This window comes from Bradysia coprophila, unplaced genomic scaffold (assembly GCF_014529535.1).
Source record: "Bradysia coprophila strain Holo2 unplaced genomic scaffold, BU_Bcop_v1 contig_232, whole genome shotgun sequence".
In the NCBI taxonomy this organism is placed as follows: domain Eukaryota; kingdom Metazoa; phylum Arthropoda; class Insecta; order Diptera; family Sciaridae; genus Bradysia; species Bradysia coprophila.
This window is the reverse complement of record NW_023503493.1, coordinates 22,322,287-22,342,407: the sequence shown is the minus strand read 5'-3', so window position 1 is coordinate 22,342,407 and position 20,121 is coordinate 22,322,287. Positions and strand designations below refer to the sequence as shown.

General features: G+C 40.0%; 1 protein-coding gene and 1 non-coding gene across 2 annotated transcripts; both read right to left on the bottom strand.

The window, feature by feature from the left end:
* Positions 1 to 2: 2 nt before the first annotated feature.
* On the bottom strand, positions 3 to 16,388 carry LOC119076343 (hemocytin). Its single transcript, XM_037183039.1, has 27 exons — positions 16,153 to 16,388; positions 12,643 to 12,950; positions 12,447 to 12,574; positions 12,221 to 12,380; positions 11,879 to 12,166; positions 11,249 to 11,812; positions 10,927 to 11,183; positions 10,691 to 10,864; positions 10,461 to 10,629; positions 9,438 to 10,399; positions 9,211 to 9,361; positions 8,899 to 9,148; positions 8,391 to 8,833; positions 8,159 to 8,326; positions 7,822 to 8,100; positions 7,489 to 7,755; positions 7,297 to 7,425; positions 7,073 to 7,240; positions 6,051 to 7,006; positions 5,854 to 5,992; positions 5,719 to 5,785; positions 5,540 to 5,664; positions 4,606 to 5,481; positions 4,035 to 4,541; positions 3,483 to 3,971; positions 2,580 to 3,415; positions 3 to 2,521 (listed from the first exon to the last, which is right to left on the bottom strand). Exons 1-27 carry the CDS (start codon positions 16,242 to 16,244, stop codon positions 50 to 52), a joined length of 11,424 nt encoding a protein of 3,807 aa, XP_037038934.1. The 5' UTR covers positions 16,245 to 16,388; the 3' UTR covers positions 3 to 49.
* On the bottom strand, positions 13,437 to 13,508 carry Trnap-cgg. The gene has a single exon. It is a non-coding gene; the product is annotated as a tRNA-Pro (tRNA).
* Positions 16,389 to 20,121: the final 3,733 nt, after the last annotated feature.

Below are 20,121 nucleotides of genomic sequence, written 5' to 3'. Positions count from 1 at the left end.
GATTTATTTCCAACTTTAAAACTATTTTATTGTACTTCAAGAGGTTCATTTACATCATTGGAACTTTGAATGAGCTGGTTTTGAATGATTTCCCTTTGTCATAGTCACCGTCGCATGGCTGACACGAACACTGGCTAGGAACACTGATCAATACTTCCGTCGAATATCCGTCGTCACACACCAATTTCACGTTTATTTCATCGTACCTCCCCACGGAGCAACACTCACATTCTCTCTTTTGCTTGAACGTTTCCCGATTATAACGTGTTCCTGAATTACAGGCTCCGTTACACTCCACGTAGCCGCGAATCGGGACAATATTTTTACAAATTCCGTGTTTATCGACGTATTTCTCCACCATCTGAATGGTTTCTGAATCGCCTAATGATGTAGCCAAGCAATTACTGAGACTTTGGGTGTCATCTTTGCAGTACTGGCAGCATCCTTTGAAGTATCGCTTATAATCGGGACAATCGGTAATATCAGGACACGTTTCCAGCATAGAATTTACCACAAACTGTCCGGACACCTCGATGCATTTGTACGTCGTACAGTTATCTTGGCTGTGCCATACCTGTCCAGGACCATAAATGTCATATTCAAAGGCACATTTAGTTTGAACGCAGGTGCCGCAACACTTTCCATCGGATAATTGCATTTCAAAGCCGGGTGGACAAGATTTCACGAAACACTCTTCAACGAATTCCACCAATTTTGCTTTGCCATCGATGGGATCTGTGATACATTTCTTGTTTATGCACGGATTCGATGTCTGCCAGGTCTCTCCGATGCTGATGTATTTTTGGTATTCTTTATCCTCTACTAAACATAGGTTCTTTGGTGGTTTACACACATACTCGTCGCAACATTCGTTCGGATCTGATACCAAAACTGGATCATAGAATTCTTGGCTGCATGTCAGAATCTTGGGCGGACATTTCGACTTATCACAAATGACTTTTTTGACTGGACAACATCCCGATTGATCTAAAGACTCGACCTCACCAGGCCGAAGTGTAACCGATTGTAATGGTTGGCATTCCTCAATGGGTTTACATTCACAAATGTATTTGGAGCAACCGTCAGCGTCAATGTCCATTTTGTTGTATTGATCTGGACCACATTGCGGCAGTGGTTTATCGGGACAGCTTATCAGTTTCGGTTTTTTGGGTTCAGGAACGCATTTGTAAACGGGACAGCATTCTCCGTCGTCACTTATGATCATCTGTTTGAATCCTGCTTCACAAACGATACCTCGAGAGGAGCATTCCAATTTCACACATTTGACTTTTCCGTCCGAGCCACATTCGCATTCGTTGCATTTGTCAAGGAACCATTTATCACCAGGGAAGTGGCCTTCATCATCACATTGATAGCATTGATTCTCTGGAATGCATTTGCCATTCTGATTGATTTTATTGTCGGGACAGAAACAACCCTCTCCTATCGGAACTGAACAATCTTCGGTTAGACTGTGGAAATAGTTGACCTTCGTTTTGGATTTAGCTGCTGTATCTCTGAAGTCATTTTGTTGTTTGACAGTTTCACAAGTTTTCTCACAACCGCAAGCTTTATAGATCATTCCCGTCGGACATTTGGTATTGGCTTTGCACAGGTTTTTCTTCCAGTCGACGCATATTCCACTCCTGGAACATTCTTTAGCATAAGCTGCAACGTGAGCACAGGCACCTTCCTGATTCGGTCCAGTTTTACACATATCTTTTTGACAAAGTGACAAGTACATTATGGGATCAACGAGGAGGTTACACTCTCCGAACGCTTCTTCGTTAAGAATTTCTAGACAAGGATCTTGATCCGGTGGCAGAGGAATGCAATCTATTTCAGCAACTTCTTCGCTCAAACATTCGTTTCCATTCGGAAGCGCTGGATCATCAGACAACCAAGATTGAATGACATCGTTGAAGGTGTTCGTTTTGATATCTTTTGCCTTCGGATTGACTTTGAGATCGTCATCAGGGTATCCGTTACAGTCTCCGCATAACCCTTCCAGCTTAGATCCGTATTTAACGCTAGGCAGACTGATGGAGAACGACAGGTCGTCAAACAAGGCCTTTACTTCCACCTGCGATTCTGGTAGATCAATTTTTATCTCCCTTCCCGTCTGTACCGAAATTTCGATCCATGGCTTTTGTAGAGGTAAGCTGTTGACCACTATACCATCGACAATTGTCGTAATGGTATTCTTTTTGTCATCTCGCTGAAGATGCACGATGTGGGAGCCGTAGAGTATATGAAGTGATTGCGTACACGATCCGCTGTTTGAATATTTTTTGGTCGATTCGCACGGTCCTAATGTAGTGTACACCTGGAAGGTGTGAACATTTGTCAGCATAACATCGCGAGTCAGCAGATACGTGCAGTTTCCATCGAATGTGAAATTATTGCGATCGTAGGTGATGTACTGCGATTTACCGAAACCGTCGCAAACGCAGTCCTTGCAATCCGACACAGAAACGCAGTCATTACCCTTACGAACCTTGCCGTCTGGACAGTAGCATCCCTGAAATTGACATCAAAATTACAACAAATCATTAAATAAATCAGGGCTCTTGACATACCGAGAAACAGGAGCCAGGTAGGTAATTACATTCATTTGATTGAACATTGTCACAAGACGGCTCACATTTTCGCCGATAGCAGTCCTTGTGAACCAGCGGAGGTGCACAGTTGATTTCGCATTCATGTACAGATCGCCATGTGTCCAAAATAACGCTCTCGTCAGCTGTTAAACATTCGACCGCATAATTCTGCAGCATGGAGCATTTGCATTCTTGAAGTGGTGCTTGCAACGTACTGCCATACGATTGTAGTTGCGTCGATGCCATTAGACAATCGCAAGCCGTTTCCAAACATTTTGATATAAATCGATCCTTGTTGACTGCTTTGGAGCAAGATTTGAATGAATCGTGCGTTATTGTGTTGCATATGGCCCAGGCCTGATCTTGCATTTCTTTGGGACAAGCGCGAGGTTCACAGTAATTCGTCTTATCTGGGGAAACGAACCAGCCATCACCAAAATCAACAGTAGACAGTGCTTGTTCACCAGACGGAAGTCGCTTATCGTCAGAAGCGAACCCATTGAAGTAGCCACATAGACCATCAACTTTGCCGATATATGTTGTGCACACACCGATTTTCACATCGCCAAATTCGTCGAACGTCACCCAAAATGCGTGGAGATTCGAAACGAACACTATCGTGTTACCCACTTTGTTCAGCACAAATGCATCCATTTTGGGATGGGTGGACTTTTGCAGTTGATCAACAGTGAACTTATAGCCATCCAGCATCAGAGTCAAGTCTGTGTAGAGGGTTATCACTAAATTTGCCTTTTTGTCGTTGATTGTTAACTCCTTGCTGCAGATGAAATTGCCAGCAGTGCAGTTCTTCAGAACTAGTAAAACGAGAGAGAGATTTGTAATGAATTTCGAAATTGAATTGTGTTTAAAGCTGGAAATTACTTTGGATACTCCAATAATCGTTGACCAAATCTCTGGCTAAAATGTGATCGCAAATGTCGTACTTGAACTCTGTTTCATCAAACGTGCTAAACGTTTTTCCGGTTACATTACAGACGGCATCCTCTAGTGGCATCAGTTCACACGAATATTTTGCACATACATCTTGACCGAGGACGTGATTGTCCATCACGATTTCATAGCCCTTCGGACATTCTGGCTCTGGACAGATAGGCTTTTCTGGTTGTACACGGCCAGGGGAAGGTGTTGGTCGTTCGGGAATACAAATAAATTCGATGCATTCCTCCAAGTCATCGTCAACGCTCTGAGATTTCTTGGTAGAAGTTTTTACACCTCCGGTCGATGTTGTTTTAGTGGTTCGTTGTGACGTCTGGAACATTGGCGACATTTTTTGTTTGGTTTGTTTAGCACCGCTTTCCTTTATGTTGAAACCGGGCGGACATTTAGGTTCTGGACAGGTTTTGATTATTGCTAAAGAAACATGGAACGTTTAAATCACCTTAAATGGCTTCAAGAATGGCTTCATATACTTACTGACTTTCTCCTCGACTTTTTGCACAACCTTCGGTGTCTGAGCATGCATGTTCGAACACATGATTTCATCGTCAGGACAATCCTGTATCCCATCACACCAAGCCTTCTCCGGAATGCAATCACCGCTAGTTTGACACATGACTTCATTGATCGGGCACGGTTCACATAGACAAACACATGTAGCCGATTTCACTGGTCTCAATCCCTTGCCACATGGCGGACATTCGCGTGGTTTGCATTGTGGAACTCCACCAATTGTACAGAGGCATGATGAACAGTCATCCAGATGGTAAGCGGCTCCAACGGCGTACTGAATATGACCGACTAAACAAGGACATTCAGTTCTAGGGACGCATGAATACCCGTTCCAGACTAAAGGTTCGTAGCATCTGCAGGTGCCAGCAACTGGCAATGGTGAGTATAGTACACCAGGACAAACGTCGCATACGATTTCAGTTGGTTCAGGTGGCTTGGCCGTGTATCGCACATATTGTTCAAGTTCATCGGCTGTGGAAATACAAAAGCCCAACAGTCACATTAGTGAACCAAACTTAAGAAAATCTTGACTTACGATAAAGTTTAAAGCAACCCAACGGCTCTGCCTTTAGTTCGATTGTTTCATGCCATTTGATCGGGACTATTTTCAAATATCTAGCGTTGACTGGATATTGGAAGAAGTTCGTTTTGACTGCGGTGGAGTCGACGTTTCCTAGAAAAACTTTCGGTTGCGCGTTCACATCCTGAATCTCGTTCCATATAAAATCGTCCGATGAATATTTTATCGTGAACGCAGACACCCAGCCATAATCTCCACCTTTAGTCTTGATACCAGTAAGATGTGATGGTTGTAGGAAGTCGAAAACAACAAATTCGTTGGGTGTGTTCAGGTTTGGTGTCCAGCCCTTTGACGAGGACAATCTCAACATGTCCAAAATTGGCGTCGACGTCTTCGATGTTTTTGTTGAGCTAGCTTGTACTTGGCTCGGCTTCATTAACCCATCTTCCACGCCCATCGCATCCTCACACAGTGGAACAATTTCATATTCTACGTGAGTTGTTTCATGAACTATGATCGGGATTGGTGTTGTGGTAGTAGTTTTCGGCTTTTCTCCACGAGAACATCCAAGCAATTCGACACGTATGGAAATAGATCCATGCCACGTCAGTGGGTAAATGCGCACCGTTTTAGCCTCGATCGGAATTTTGAACATCGACTTCACTGGCGCCTTAGAATCAATACATCCACTGAAGATTTGCGGATGTTTTGTCTCGTCGACAAGATAGTGGAAAGCAATACCGTCAAAGGAATGCAGAATTTTGAAGCTCGTCACATATTGATCGAAAATGGGACTGCCCCGTATGATGACACCGAACAGCGGTTCAGGTTTGGTAAATCCAATTTCCAAGTACTGCATTTGATCATTAATTTCTGGTGACCAACTGCCGCCTGAAATGGGAAATATTTGTGGTTGCAGGGATAAAAAAAAATCTCGATGGAGTCTTACTTGATTCAGAAGTTGGTCTCGAATTCAATCTGGAATATTGAGGTTTAAATGATGATCCCAAGTAGCTGCTGCATCCAAATGCTGAGTCGGGTAAAGGATTATCTCCCTCAATCATTGTTACGAGCCTGTAATATTTTATCGTTAGTTAAGGTTCAGAAAGTATCGACGATTATACGTACTTTTCTTCGCTACAGAGTAACGGCGGTGTTACTGTACTGAGAATAATTATTGGCGCCTCTGTAGGATCTGTAGATATAAAAAAAAGATCGGTTAAGCATCAGGCATCCAGTATTATTGAAAAATGCACCACTCACACGCGGTGGGTTTAACGTCAAAGTCTTCCACATGATACATATCATTCTTCTGCTTCTGGCAGAATGTTGTGTCACAAATGTAGGAACTATCAATGCATTGACAAACCTCACACTCTGATTCCTTGTAAGTAGCACCCGGCTAAGAAAAGGTAAATTGTGTAAATTGACAATCTAAACAGTTAATTTTGCGCCATTACCATAACTAAGCTTCCATCGTTACTCATACACGGACAGTCGGCCAATCCAACGCATAATTTATTATCTCGCCACAAATGCCTAGGTGGACACGACATTGTACGAGATGAGTCGACACATCCTTCTTCGCAGACATTAGCACCGTGCGTACACAAACCTTTTCTGACCAAGTCCTTCGCAAAGTAGTGACATGCCTTGCCGCATGGTACCGCACAATCACTCCACTCTTCACCAGCTGGACATTTACTTGGTTCTGGTTCTCCACACCACGGTTTCATTGCAACCACCGAGTAGATCCAGTCACAGACCATTGCAACTGGATTGAACATCATCGTCGGACCGCAGGTCTTTTCCACGTACTCCCAATTTCCATTTGGCATCGGTGAACAATGGAGGAATTTGTAACAATCGCCTGGGAATTCGATGTGTGGTATTGCGGGATCGCATTTCGTGTTGACCAATGATTTCGACGGTATTGGGACAACAACAGTAGTCGGATATTCCATTATTTTGCTTGGGGTTGGCTTCATTTTCGTGGGAGTGGCAAGTGTAAATATTTCGACTTCGTCTTCACACGCACAAAATACTCGGATTTCGTAGTCGCTGCACGATCCGAAGCATCGCAAGCCCTTTTCTAAGCCACATTCAACATCTTCGCCCGTTGTTTTAATGTCCAAATGGCTGTTAACCGTTCGGCATTCAATATGTTTTATATATTCCAGTCCGCAAGAACCGGGACCGTCCAGATTTTTCAGCACCATCAAAGTTGGCAACGGTTCGTTATCGCCCACTTTCAATCCCTTATTTTTCGATTTAGTTTTCAGTCCACCGGAGTCGCCTTTGTCTTGATTTATCCACGGACTCCAACCACTCTTACATATGTCTTCCGTATCGCGGTACGATTTTGCAGTTGAATGTTCAATTTCGCATGGTGATCCAATACAAATTACTTTTCCGCCTGTAAGGGAAAGTAGAATTCATCAATGTTTCGTAGTACCGAATTTTCGAAATATTAGACACTTACGACTGCAACGACAAGTGGAACACGCATCTCCATCCATTAAGTCACCTTCGTAGTACGTAATTCCATCACGTTCCATGCAGATATGCTTGCAAATCGATTTCGGAACACATTCGGTAAATGTATTATTGAGGTATATCTGATCGTCTGGGCATGGTTTGATCTTACACCCTGTTTGAAATATGAAGTTTGCTTTAAACGAATCCCACTAATTTGTAGTCAATTACCTTCAACGCATGTGTCGTCGTTGCACATTCGTTGATCTTTTCCTTGGTCGAGAATGTTATCGCATGTTTCAATGGGGCATGATGGTACACATGCATTGTACTCAGAACAATGTGGGTCACACTGCATAGCTGAAGGTGGACGAATGAAAAATTATGCTTCCAGGAAGTTAAAAGTCTGATCCATGTACTTACGACACAAATCTGGAGTTCGCCACCTAATTGGTATTCCTTTCATAGAACAGGCCATTGCATAAGCAGCCAAGGCAGTACACAAACACTCACAATCGCCACCCTGATCGCACGCACAAGAATCATAGATACATCTCTTCATGTACATGTCAACCGGAACTTCCGAATGACACGATTTGAATACATCAGTCTTCAAAATTCCGCATTGCCTCTGGGCCCATGTCTTTCGTTGTGGATGTTCTTCACACGTATCGATTTGTTCGGTCGGTTCTAGATTCGACAGACACAGAGAGTATAAAGATATGTTGATTGAATCATCGAAATAATGAAACTTACTCGCACAAAAGTCTTGCAACTTCCATGAATCACCAAATATGACGGGACTCGTTTCGATTCCAGATGATGGTGTCTTCAGGTCATCCTGTGCGTCGCCATTGAAATTACCGCAAAGACCTTGCACCTTACCGTTCCACATTGAAGTCAATTTGACGTAAACTCGCGTTCCTCTATCCCATTTGACCTGTAGTCCTAAGCCAGGCGCTTCAACCACCACGAATATTCCACCGCGATGAACCGACAATTTATCTAATTTGGCAATTGCTTGGGCATTAAGGTCTGCAATTAAACAGTTAATGAGAATGATGGATGTGATTTTGAAATGTTGCCGACGAACCTTCGTCAGACACTAAAGTTATAGTTTCGACATGTGGACCAATAAGCGACACAGTCACTGATTTGGAGCAAGTCACACCCAATGAACCGCACAAAACATTTTGAATTGTCACCGAAAAGCCTTCGCCACCACTAAGCATTCCCTTGGATAAAACGTAGCTACAAGCACCTTAGAGAAGAATAAATGTTTAGTCAGTTTCTTCGGTCAAAAGAAACGTATTACTGTAATGTACCTTGAAAATCGAAATCCTTGCCGTCATAGGTTTCAAAGTGAGAGTCTCCCCATGTCGTGCAAGTAGCAGGACAATCCAGTGTGGTACATTCCCAGCTACCACCTTTACACATGCAAGTATTGCATTCGTTAACAATTGATTGGCCATCGCTGTAACTTTTATGACCATGATGGCAAGAACAGTCCTTAGGTAGAACACACTCCTTTAAAACAACGTCCAGAACATAGCCACTTTTACAAACACATCCAGGACGACAATCAGCCGTGGTTGACGGAAAATATGATAGCATGTTCTTGCAGGTTTTCGGTTCGGATGGCTCGCATGTAGTAAACTCTTCATTTTTCGATGACAAACAACGATCCCTCATATCAGCCGCTGGTGGATAGTCTATACGATCGTCATCATTAGCCTCATCGCATGACCATTTACCGCCAGAGCATGTACTTGAAACGAAAATTGTTCATCGTTCAGTTCCATTAGTTAATCAGTTTGGCACAGCTCTACTTACCAAAGTTCCAAATATTTGGCACCAGGACGAACTTCCTTGTAGCCCGGATTGAAAATCATACCCTTGTACATGCAAGGACACATTTTTGTCGGAATGCATTCATTTTGATCGTTCAAACTTAAGCCAGGAGGACACCGACATCCCTCTACACAAGATGATGTGCACTTATCATCCAATTGAATGTCGGTGCAAGTGCGGAAGCATTCATCACCACATTCTTCGAAAATCTGTCCGGCCGGGCATTGAACAGCTTTAAGAGTAAAAAGTTCGGATTTTAATGACTGAATGTTAAGATTGGGCAGCACTTCGTACCACACTGATGAACCGAATGTCTCCAATTAACGACTACACCCTGCCGTGAGCATTCGTTTGCGTAAGCAGCGAACACTGGGCAAACGCAATGAGAAACGTCTCCCTTACAAGCGCAAACATCGTATAAGCAATCTTCGTAAAATGGTTCAACCTATTCGTTTCAAAGGAAATAATTTTCAAATTTCAGTTAAAAGTTACGAGCAGCACAGTAGTACAAGCACACTTACGTCTACAGACCAATGACATTCAGCAAATACTTCCTCTTTTAGCAATTCGCATGTCTTTATTGCAACTTCCTTATTTTCGATGTTCAAATGACACGGATGAGGAACAAAACCATCCGAGACATACTGGCACGTCTCCTTCGTTTTCCATTTATTTGCAAACGATGTTACCGACGATTCAATATCACCTTCCGGTGTAAGGAAATCATCTTGAATATTCGAACTAAATGTGCCGCAAAGACCTTTCGTTTTTCCCCGATACTCTGGCGGTGCGTCTATATAAACCCTCGAAGTACCATCCCACCAAACTTTCAGTCCATCGTAAAACGTAACCAAAATCATTGTCGAACTGGCTTGTCTCACTTTCAAAACACCTTCTAGAAGCTTAATCGGCAGCATTTCGATTTCTAAGCCATCGACGAGAATTTGTCGGCCTTGCTTCAATTTGACCGACTTGATCTTATCTCCGTTGATAATATTGATAGTTACTGATTTCGTACAGGATGGCAGATCAACACCAGATGGACCGAAAAACATTTCTTCGGAAATAGTTCCGGGACAAGCTACATTTTCCGCTTCGATTGAAAAGTTATCCGTCTTAACGAGATAATACGAGCATTTTCCCATAAAATCGAACCGTTTTCCATCGAAAGTCAGGTAATGTGGATCGCCAATTGCAGAACAACGACTGCCACAAGTCAAATCTGAACAAGTCCACGAGCCTTTTTCACATGTACAAGTATTGCAGTCCTTCGAAATTTGACTTCCAGGCTTAAAAGTCTTGCCTCGAAGTTGACACGGACACGATTCGATGTGAATACATTCCCCTTCGTTTTGAATCATTCCTTCTGGACAGAAGCATCCCTCGTGACACGTTTTGTTCGACGATTCAACGGTACTGCCACAATACGGCTCGAACGAAGGTCCACATGGTTTGTAGATACGACCTCCCTTGCACGATATCGCTGCGGAGCATGTAAATTATTAGGCAAGATCGGCGAATCGTACTGCGTCTATTCAACTTACGACAAATTTCCATGTCCCTCCAACCGTGATCCAGCATTACACCTCGGAATTGACAATCTTTCGCCAAAACTGATATTCCATCACAAGCACATTTTGCCGGATTTGCTTTATCGCTGCAATAGCAGTAATCCGATGTACATGTCTTCAACAGTGACTCCTTGTCGCATTCCTAAAACAAAAATTTATTTTTGTTAGAAATCTTTGAGAGAGGAAAAAAACAGTTTTTTTACCTTTAAACAATTGGAGAACTTCGGACTGTTGACCAGTCGCTTGCATACAGAAATAGCTTCCTGGAGGACATCTTCTGGACACTCTAAATTCATGATATTGCCTGACATTGCACATTTATCTGGATCGATATCTAATGTAGCCGCTCGCCATGAGTCGACGAATGTTGCAGGTGTCTAAAGTGGGATGCGATTATTCGAAAACGTATTTGCAAACCATAATCCGAACAGAGACTTACTTTATGCACTGTTCCATCTTTGGACATAAAATCATTTTCTCCGCTTTGATCCATCGTTCCACACAAACCAGCAGTGCGGTTGAAACTACCGGCTGTAGCTTCAATCGATACCATTTTATGACCATCCCAATGAACCGTCACACCAACCGTTTCCAAAATTATATTCAATTTGTGACCAATCAAAGTCACTCGCATACCAGACAGCTGCGATGGAATCGGAAGTTGTTTCTTGGTGGTAAAGAGTCTTATGTCTCCATCTGGAAATCATTTCGGGACAAAACATTTTAGCTTTCATATGGTGCTGAGTTGAAAAAAATCCTACCGTCATTGTCGAACGTGTATCTCAGGTCCTGCAAAAATATCTCCAAAGCATTTGAACACGAAACTTCTGCTTCGAATGGACACGAACGTAAAATGACGCTGAAACTCCCATCCACGTAGTCCTGAACCAATATGTGTGAACAGTACAGGTTTGAGTCATACATCAGTCCATCGAAAGTTTTGACTTTATTTCCGTTCCACGTCATACAAATGGCTGGTTTCGGTGTTCGAATTTTATAGTTCACATCGCTGGTCAAGTACAACGAATAGATGCCCGGTATTTCCATATTTTCGAATTCATCTTCGTACTCTTCCTCTTCCTCGTAGTATGCCTTCCCCTTCCCTTTACTCTTCCCTTTTTTACCCTTCTTGATTTTAATTTTAGTCTGAGTAATGATTTTCTCGTAACTTTCGCCCTCGTCTTCTTCCTCTTCCTCAGCTTCATGTCTAATGATTTTCTTGACCTTTTTCCTCTTGCTGCTGTGGCCAGACATCATAGATTGATCTTGGGCTGAGTAAAACGTTTTCGACGTTCCACCCAGATCGATAATTTCCATATCATCACCTGAAACAAACGAACTCTGTGGTACTGATGCAACAAAGCAATTGTGGAATTCACAGATTTCCTTACTGAATTTGCATTTTGGTACGGTTGACGGTTCGAAATGCCCTTTCTCGTACAGGCAAATGTATTTCGACTGCGGTGGATACTCAAATTCAACACCTTGCGGACAAGACAACACGCAAGCTATGTGATTGTTGTCGCCGGAACAATTGTACGCTCCGTTAAATTGCAACCGCTTCGGTGAACAAACTTCGACACTGTATTGACAGCTGGGACCACGAAACAATGGGGAACATTGGCAAGTGTTATGGGAAAGGCAATGCCCACCGTTTTCACATGGAGGAGTGCACACAGCTAAAGATAAAATTCATCGTTGTAATACCCATCTGCCAAACTGCATTTATTTACCTTGACAATCTGGAATAGCCGCTAGTTCCTTTCTAGTTGGAACCCAACGGCCTTCGCTGCATACCATATTTGTCACAGACGTTCCATCCGGGAAACGATATCCGGTGGCACAGGTTATTGTGCAAGTTTTCGAATTACAGCTCCGCTTGGAGTTTCTCGGCTACAATTACATTGACAGCATCAGTAGAATAACAACGAGTAGAGAGAAAGGATCACTTTGACTTACCAATGCTGGTGGTGAAAGACATAGCTTTTTCTCCTGTTCACAATAAGTTCCCACAAAATTCTCTGGACATGCGCACTCGCCGGGCTGCAAACATATTCCATTGTTTTGGCATGGTGGCAAACATATCGCTATATTAAGAATGAAGTAAATTGTTTTTTAAATCGACTCAACCGTGTACTTCTTATGTCAAACGTACGTTCACATGACGGTATTTCACTCCATACGCCATCCTCGCAAGTAATATGCATGCTAGTGTCACCATTTGGAAACTCGTAGTCCTGCAAACACGTAGCCTTGCAAGAATTCGTCTTTAGCGTACACTTTAGATTCGCATTCATTGGCTGCTTTGGACGCTGGGTACATGGTTTGTCATCGGTGTAGTATTGTTCAGGTCCATAACTTAATTCGTGCAGTGACTTGAATTCTTTAGGTTCTGCATGCATGTCATCACTGCCCCATACCCAATCGTTAGATTGTACTTGCTGGCCGCCATCATCTGGATGACTAAATGACATGAATAAAAAGAAACGAATTTAGAGAGAGCCTCGAAGAGAACGCTGCGAGTAGAATCGTCAGATCACATTGTCGAAATATTTGGACGACATTCCCTTTTCACCTATGTAAATTTCCTGGAAATTGAACTGATACTCGCGAAATTGCCTAAAATCAATCGTCAAAAACACATATACGTAAATACGTAAATGACCATTTCGAGAAGGCGCTAGAGTAAATTTCTTCATAAATTGACAAATTATGTTTACATGCTTCTGCACCGAAAACCGTTCATTCCATCTAAATAACTAGTACGTAACTCGGACGAAATATGTTAGGTCTCGTTTTCGTGTGGATACCTCTGCTTCGCCTCGGATCAACAAAATTCACACTAAAACTCGAATTTTCAACTTTTTGGTCCTTGTGACGTTAATCTAATGACACACTTTAATATAAGCAAGAATACGAAAACTCTTTTCTATAAAAAAAATTTAACACGGGCTCGTCCGGGAATTGAACCCGGGACCTCTCGCACCCGAAGCGAGAATCATACCCCTAGACCAACGAGCCATACGTACAATAGCAGTTTGTGACGTTTTTATATAGACAAACAAAAAATTGAATTCCTCGACCGAACGAATGAACTGATAAAGAAAGAGCTTTATGTAAAACGTGTTTCGTCAATAAAATGATAAGCTATACATATATTACATATATGACCCGAACGGCATTGTAGGCATACTTTATGTAACTTCTATTCGTTCATTCCAGTTTTATTGCAGTTTGAGATAAATATTCGGGATGGTTATAGGCAAAGGTACAGGTATGATCAATCCCTGTATATTGCAGTGGAATCTTTTGGACCATGGTCAAGCGATTCGATCAATTAAATTAACCAAATTGGCGAGATATTAATCCAAACGACGGGAGATCGCCGCTCAACGAATTTCCTAATTCAACGAATTTCTTTGGCCAGTTGTGTCCAAAGTATCCTTCCGAATTCAAATGTTTTAAGTGAGACAAAATGTAAAAATTGGTATAATAGTCAGAAATATATGAAGAAAGATATTTTTACACTGAATGAAGTTTTGAATTAACAAGCTTTTAAAACGAACTTTGAATTTGTTAAGTTTACACAACATTTTTGTTGAAAGCCCGATATTTTTACAATTTAAGGAAAATCTAAGTGCACATTCAACTAAATCCTTTTTCCTCTTTTTAATAAGTGAAAAGTAAGTACTCAACCCGTGAAAAAACGATCTTTACAAACAAACAGATATCACGAAAAATTAAATTCATCATCTCTAAATCTTTACAATGTTTCCTAGATGCGAGGGGCAACTCGATTTGCAACTCATTTGCAACTCTTCTTTTTCACGTGCAACTCCGATGCAACTCTTTTTTTTCACGTACAACTCTTTGCAACCGATAAGGGTAAAATTTACAACGATTATCGGTAAATTATCGGCAAATCCCATTGATTTCAACGATGTGGAATGCAAAATCAATGGGCGGGCATTCAAATTCAATTTATCTCATCTTGATTGTTCTATTTTTGTCAAAAACGGGCATATATTCAAGGCACTTCAAGCATGAGCAATACTCTCAATAGAGCACTTAAAGTCGACAGTGTATCATATAAATTTTGGCACTGTAAAAAAATTTGGCAGGCTGACAGATGTCACTCGAAACACTTTTTCTTGAAGTGCGTTGATTTGATCAAAGAATTTTGCAGTGGTGAAAGAGAATGTAGAAAATAGTGTGCCCTCATCGAGCTTACTTAAAAGAACTGGTTTATTCCTAGTAAACTGGACTTTTACATACAAATTTTGACATATCAAGACTTGTTGAATAACTTTCTATTTTCTCTCTTTTATCGCTCTTTTAACACTTTAATAAAGTTCAGTGAACAGTGTTCACTATTTGTAGTTCAAGTAATCGTTTGAATAACATTTATTATTTATTTCTTCCGCGTGCAACTCTTTTTTTCTTCTCGAATGCAACTCTTTTGCAACTCATTTTGAGCGTGCAACTACGGTGCAACTCTTTTTTTTTCGCGTGCAACTCCGATGCAACTCTTTTTTTCGCGTGCAACTCTTTGCAACTCTTTGCAACTCATTTGCAACTCTTTTGAGTGGTTTGCCCCTCGCCTAGATGTACACTGAGTTACCCTTCTAAATGTCGATTCAAATTTTCTGCAATAAATCAACTCCTCAATGAGCCCAATGTAATTTCTGATTTTTTGTTTTTCGTTTCATGGCTCACACATATTGAATTCAAATTTCAGTATTTCTGTTAGGAAGGTTGTTAAAAATGTGATGGTCTCAACAACAACCAATAACTGGTTTGGCTTTTGTTAAATATTATTCGTCTAAACATAATTTCACTTCCATGATGCCTACAATGATAGCAATGATACACGACAGCAAAAATTCACAATGTAATTCTACTGGTAAAGCCAAACCACTTGCTGGCCACACAAAATTGTACAGACTTTAAACGTGGATTCAATGATAAAAGAGTTTTTCTTTCGTATTACATGTAACATGTAACATCAATGTCCATCGAAACCGTACAACTTGCGTCATGCAGGCTATTTGTTAGCTCTATCGGTTCTAATATGGAGTATAAACACGATCGTCATGAAGACACAACACACTGTACACTAGGGCGTTACTCAGTTTCAGTTGGTGCTTTTGCCCTCGTAAATCCATTGGATACTTCCAACGACATTTATTCGCTATTCTTTAGGGCGTATAAGGGCTTGCCGAAAATTTGTTACGTAGTCTAAACCACTTGTTAAAATAATTTTGTGAAACACTTGTTGATGAAAAACCGTAACTTTGACCATTTATTCGTCGACAAGGGTCTCAATAATTGAATTAAACAAGGGGTCTAGACTATGTTACAAACTTCCGGCAAGCATATACTGCCTTCATACGCCCTGAAGAAAAGTGGAAAGTTTTTGTTAGAGATTTACGATGGTAAGAGAACGAACTGCAGTTGATAAACACCTCACTGTACAGTTGTTATACTAAAAAAAACCTTAAACAGTGGTAAAAATCTATTAAGCAAACGTATTTTCGTCGGTTCGTATATCCCTTGTTCGTATGCTACATCCAATGCTGATTTTTTTCACTGCGAAGCAATCCATTCGATTGTTTTACACTCCTCAATACATGATATCAAAAATTAAATTGAGTCTTAAACCAACCTTCCGTAACCATAACCATAATCAGCACTTGAGCTTTTAATTAGTAACACTCCTAATGTACACCAGAATGCAACTGAAATAGGGTTGAACATGTTACAATGAAATAACAAATTAGTTCAAACACTGAAATTTCTTAAGATCAACACAAGTCCATTTTGTTCTATTTTATTTTATTTTTTTCAGCAAACGATTTAGCAACTCGAAAATAGAGATTCCTCGACGTATTACACTAAACTGATCTTGACCAACCGAATGGCTCTTATATTTATACCTAAAACTGTGTGCAGAATTTATCGTAATCACAGAAAAAGGAAAGGAGCATTGAAAAAAAAAACCTCTCGAGATAAAGTATTCATTAACAAACCGATTTTTTTCCTTATCATTTTTGTAACATGCTACATAATACCCATTTTAACCATTTTTAAGTGCGCCGGAGACGAATTAGGTCCTTCCCACACAATATTTTCTCTATCGCAAATTTATTTTTTTCATTTTTGCATTCCTTGAAACATTATTACGGTTTCTTGAAATTAAGTCAAGTGCGTTTTTGTTTTGGTTTCGTTCTATGAACTGATAACAAATTTAAAATTAAATTTATGACTGGGACGACTGGAGGTATACATTTTACTTTCGCATATATACACGCACATAGCACAAAACTATTTTGCATAGAGCAAGATCTAAGTTTATTGGATGTGACGTAATGGAATTGATAAGCCAATGTCTGAAGGTTAGAAATTAAATCGTAGAATTACGTTTCAAGTTACGTAGTGCCCAAGTCTCAATGTGCGCTGTGATAAAGCATTTCTAAGTATTACATTTTACATTCGACTGATATGATGTTGTTGGTACTAGTAGCTCGATGTAAATTAATCATCAAATTTTGCTGGCTACTAATTATGGATTCCGTGTATCCAACAGAAATCTGATTCCGCTCTTTTGTATATTCAACTCGTTTACAAATTATTACAAACCAATCCATCAACGTTTTTTTTTTGAAGGTCGTTGAGTTCAAGATTTATCAAAAACTTACGAGTGGCAGAAAGTCAGTTTTGATAGTAAAACAACGTCCTGTCAAGCAATTTAATCAAATTCACATGAAAACGAATTACTAAAACATGACCCATTTTATATCCAAGGAAAAAATATCGTCCGGTTTTTTACCGCTCGCACGGATAGTAGAAGAAAGAGAAATCGGTGAAGTTTACAAGAATTTGTAAAACAAAATCCAAAATATTTCTTTGTTAGTCACCACTGACCAGGTAAATGTTACCTTCCTGTTCAATGTAGAAAGGTTCCTTTTTAAGAGTGACATTCTAATGTACAATTATCACTGAATCTACGTTTACGTTTTTATGTCTACATTCCAAATCTTTATGAACCTAACAATTTCGAGTTGTTTAATGCATCTAACTACTATGAGTGTTCAGCAAAACTTCTAATTCTTCTATGTAGAAAATCATGTTCCCTGCAGTACAAAAACAAAATTAAAATTAAGTGGAAATGATAGAAAAAGCATTTTTACTTAATTTTAATTTTGTAATTTTAAGTTTATATTAAACGTAGTATAAATGCAAATGAAATCCGAAAATTAAGCTAACTATTTCTCAATATTTTAGCATCAGCAACGACGATGCGTTGCTTTCATTCGACTCATACATTAGTTTTTAAAGTGCAGACCCGAATTGACTACTGGTCGGACGAGCCGGATGGGCCTCTTGCCTTTTTACATGTTACCCGGACCAGCAAAAATATTTTCGCTGTGGATTTAGCGATAGCCACATTGGCTGTCAAGCAACCAGTGCGACCTTGTAACTTTAATGATGAATGAAATCGTTGAATTTTAAAATAAATCTAACTATCTGCGACGAAATCAATTTTTGCTAACAGATCATCTGTTAACGGAAGCAACACTCAAAATAACTCTAAATATTGACAAATGCCTCATTATATAGCCGAATGTATGTTTAAACTATTGAAGTAAAAGATTTTGCATCAAGTGTCTCGAAACCGCTTCGATCAAAAGAAGTAACAGATTCGATAATAGTACATTACTATACCAGTGAAGTAATTCGATATCTAGTATCCAGATGAGTAAAAGTATCCGAGGGCTTCAGCCCGAGGTACTTTTACTCATCGTGATACGATATATCAAATTATTTCACGTGTAAAGTATGGCGTTTTACTTTACGAGCGAGGGAAAGGGTCTTCACTAGTGAGGGAAAGGCCACATTACCTCACTAGTAAAGTAAATACATATATATTTCTGTTGCGTCCGTCGCCTGTGTAACGATAATAATTAACAATAACAATTCGCTTTCGCATCATCAATGAAAAATTTGGCATGGTCCTTTCGAATCAATTGCATGCTGAACAAACAAAGAAACAACGAAAAGACCGCTCAATACCAGTCCGCAATAGATGTATACGAACAATTTAGCTTTTCCTTCAAATCATTTGGTGGAATTTTGTCACTTGTCTACATTGTACGTATTTTGTCAACCATCAAAATTAGTGTTAAGCTTGAATCACGACAGAGTAAAGTTAACCAGGCAGGAGTGCTTGTTTGACTAAGGACCTGAATAATCTAGTAGCCTTATTTATTTTGCGAATAAAATTTTTCAATTTATGTCAGTGTTCATTTGAGTTCATTTTCATACAGTGTATTAGGTCCCTTATTTGACGTTTCGAAAATGAACCGCTCCTGCCTGGTTTATTTTACTCTGCCGTGCTTGAATCAACGAATCATTTGGTGGACTTCTGTCACTTGTCTACATTGTACGTAATTTGTCAACCATCAAAATTAGTGTTAAGCTTGAATTTGAGCCGTGTTAAACAACAACAAACAAAATTATTTGAAATAAATTTAATGGAATGGAATGAGAATTCAGGTTTTTCTTTTGTTTATCAAAAAGGCCGGTAGAATCGACCTAATCGACTCTAATAAATCGTACAAACACTAACTTAATTCCCGTAAGATAATACCATCGACTCTACGCACCATACCAGCGTTTTTTTCCGTTCTACACAGCAATTATGTCTCTGGTAATTCTTCCCATTTATCCACACTCGACCGACTAGACCGACCGTTCACATTCCGATAACAATCTCCAGCTTAAATTGAATGTTTTTCAATCGTTTGTAAAATATGGTCCTTCAGACTTCATACTTTTTTCATATAAATTAATATCCGATGAACAGTGGCACTTGAATAAAATATTTTACTTGTTAATAAAGTATTAAGTTCCAGAATTAAAATGTTGTGTTTATGGCTGATAATAAAATATATCGCTAACAAAACCACCACCCCCACCACCACCATTACCACCAAACATTCACAACTGTCATCCACATAACATTTCTGATTCTTTCTCTTAACGTCTACAACGTGGCTTTTTCTTCACCTGTTAACGGAAGCAACGCTCAAAATAACTCTAAATTCTGACAAATGCCTCCTGATATAGCCGAATGTATGTTTAAACTATTGAAGTAAAAGATTTTGCATCAAGTTTCTTGAAATCGCTTCGATCGAAAGAAGTTACAGATTCGATTTCTACATCGATCAAATAATCAGAGTAGTCGGAATGATGTGATTTGAACGAAATGTTAAGGTGGACAGTATATGTGTGTGAGTAAGTAAATAAAGGATTCTCTGTATGATGTTTTTTTTGTTGTGAATGCGTTTTAAAACAACATGCTTAATTAATTAGTTTTAAATCCAAATTTTTGTGGTTATTTCGCTAATGTATGAAATATCAGCTTGCAGGAGATAAAACATTGTTCTACCTTGGTGTATATTTCTCGAATCACTTCTTATGTACAATTGTATATACACTCGCTGGCGCTCGTTATATACAATTGTACATACGAAGTTATTCTCGAAATATACACCAAGGCAGAAAATGTACTATTATCTGTCTAGAACGATAATCTCGAGCTTATCCCTCTAGGGAGTTTTTGTTTATCTCG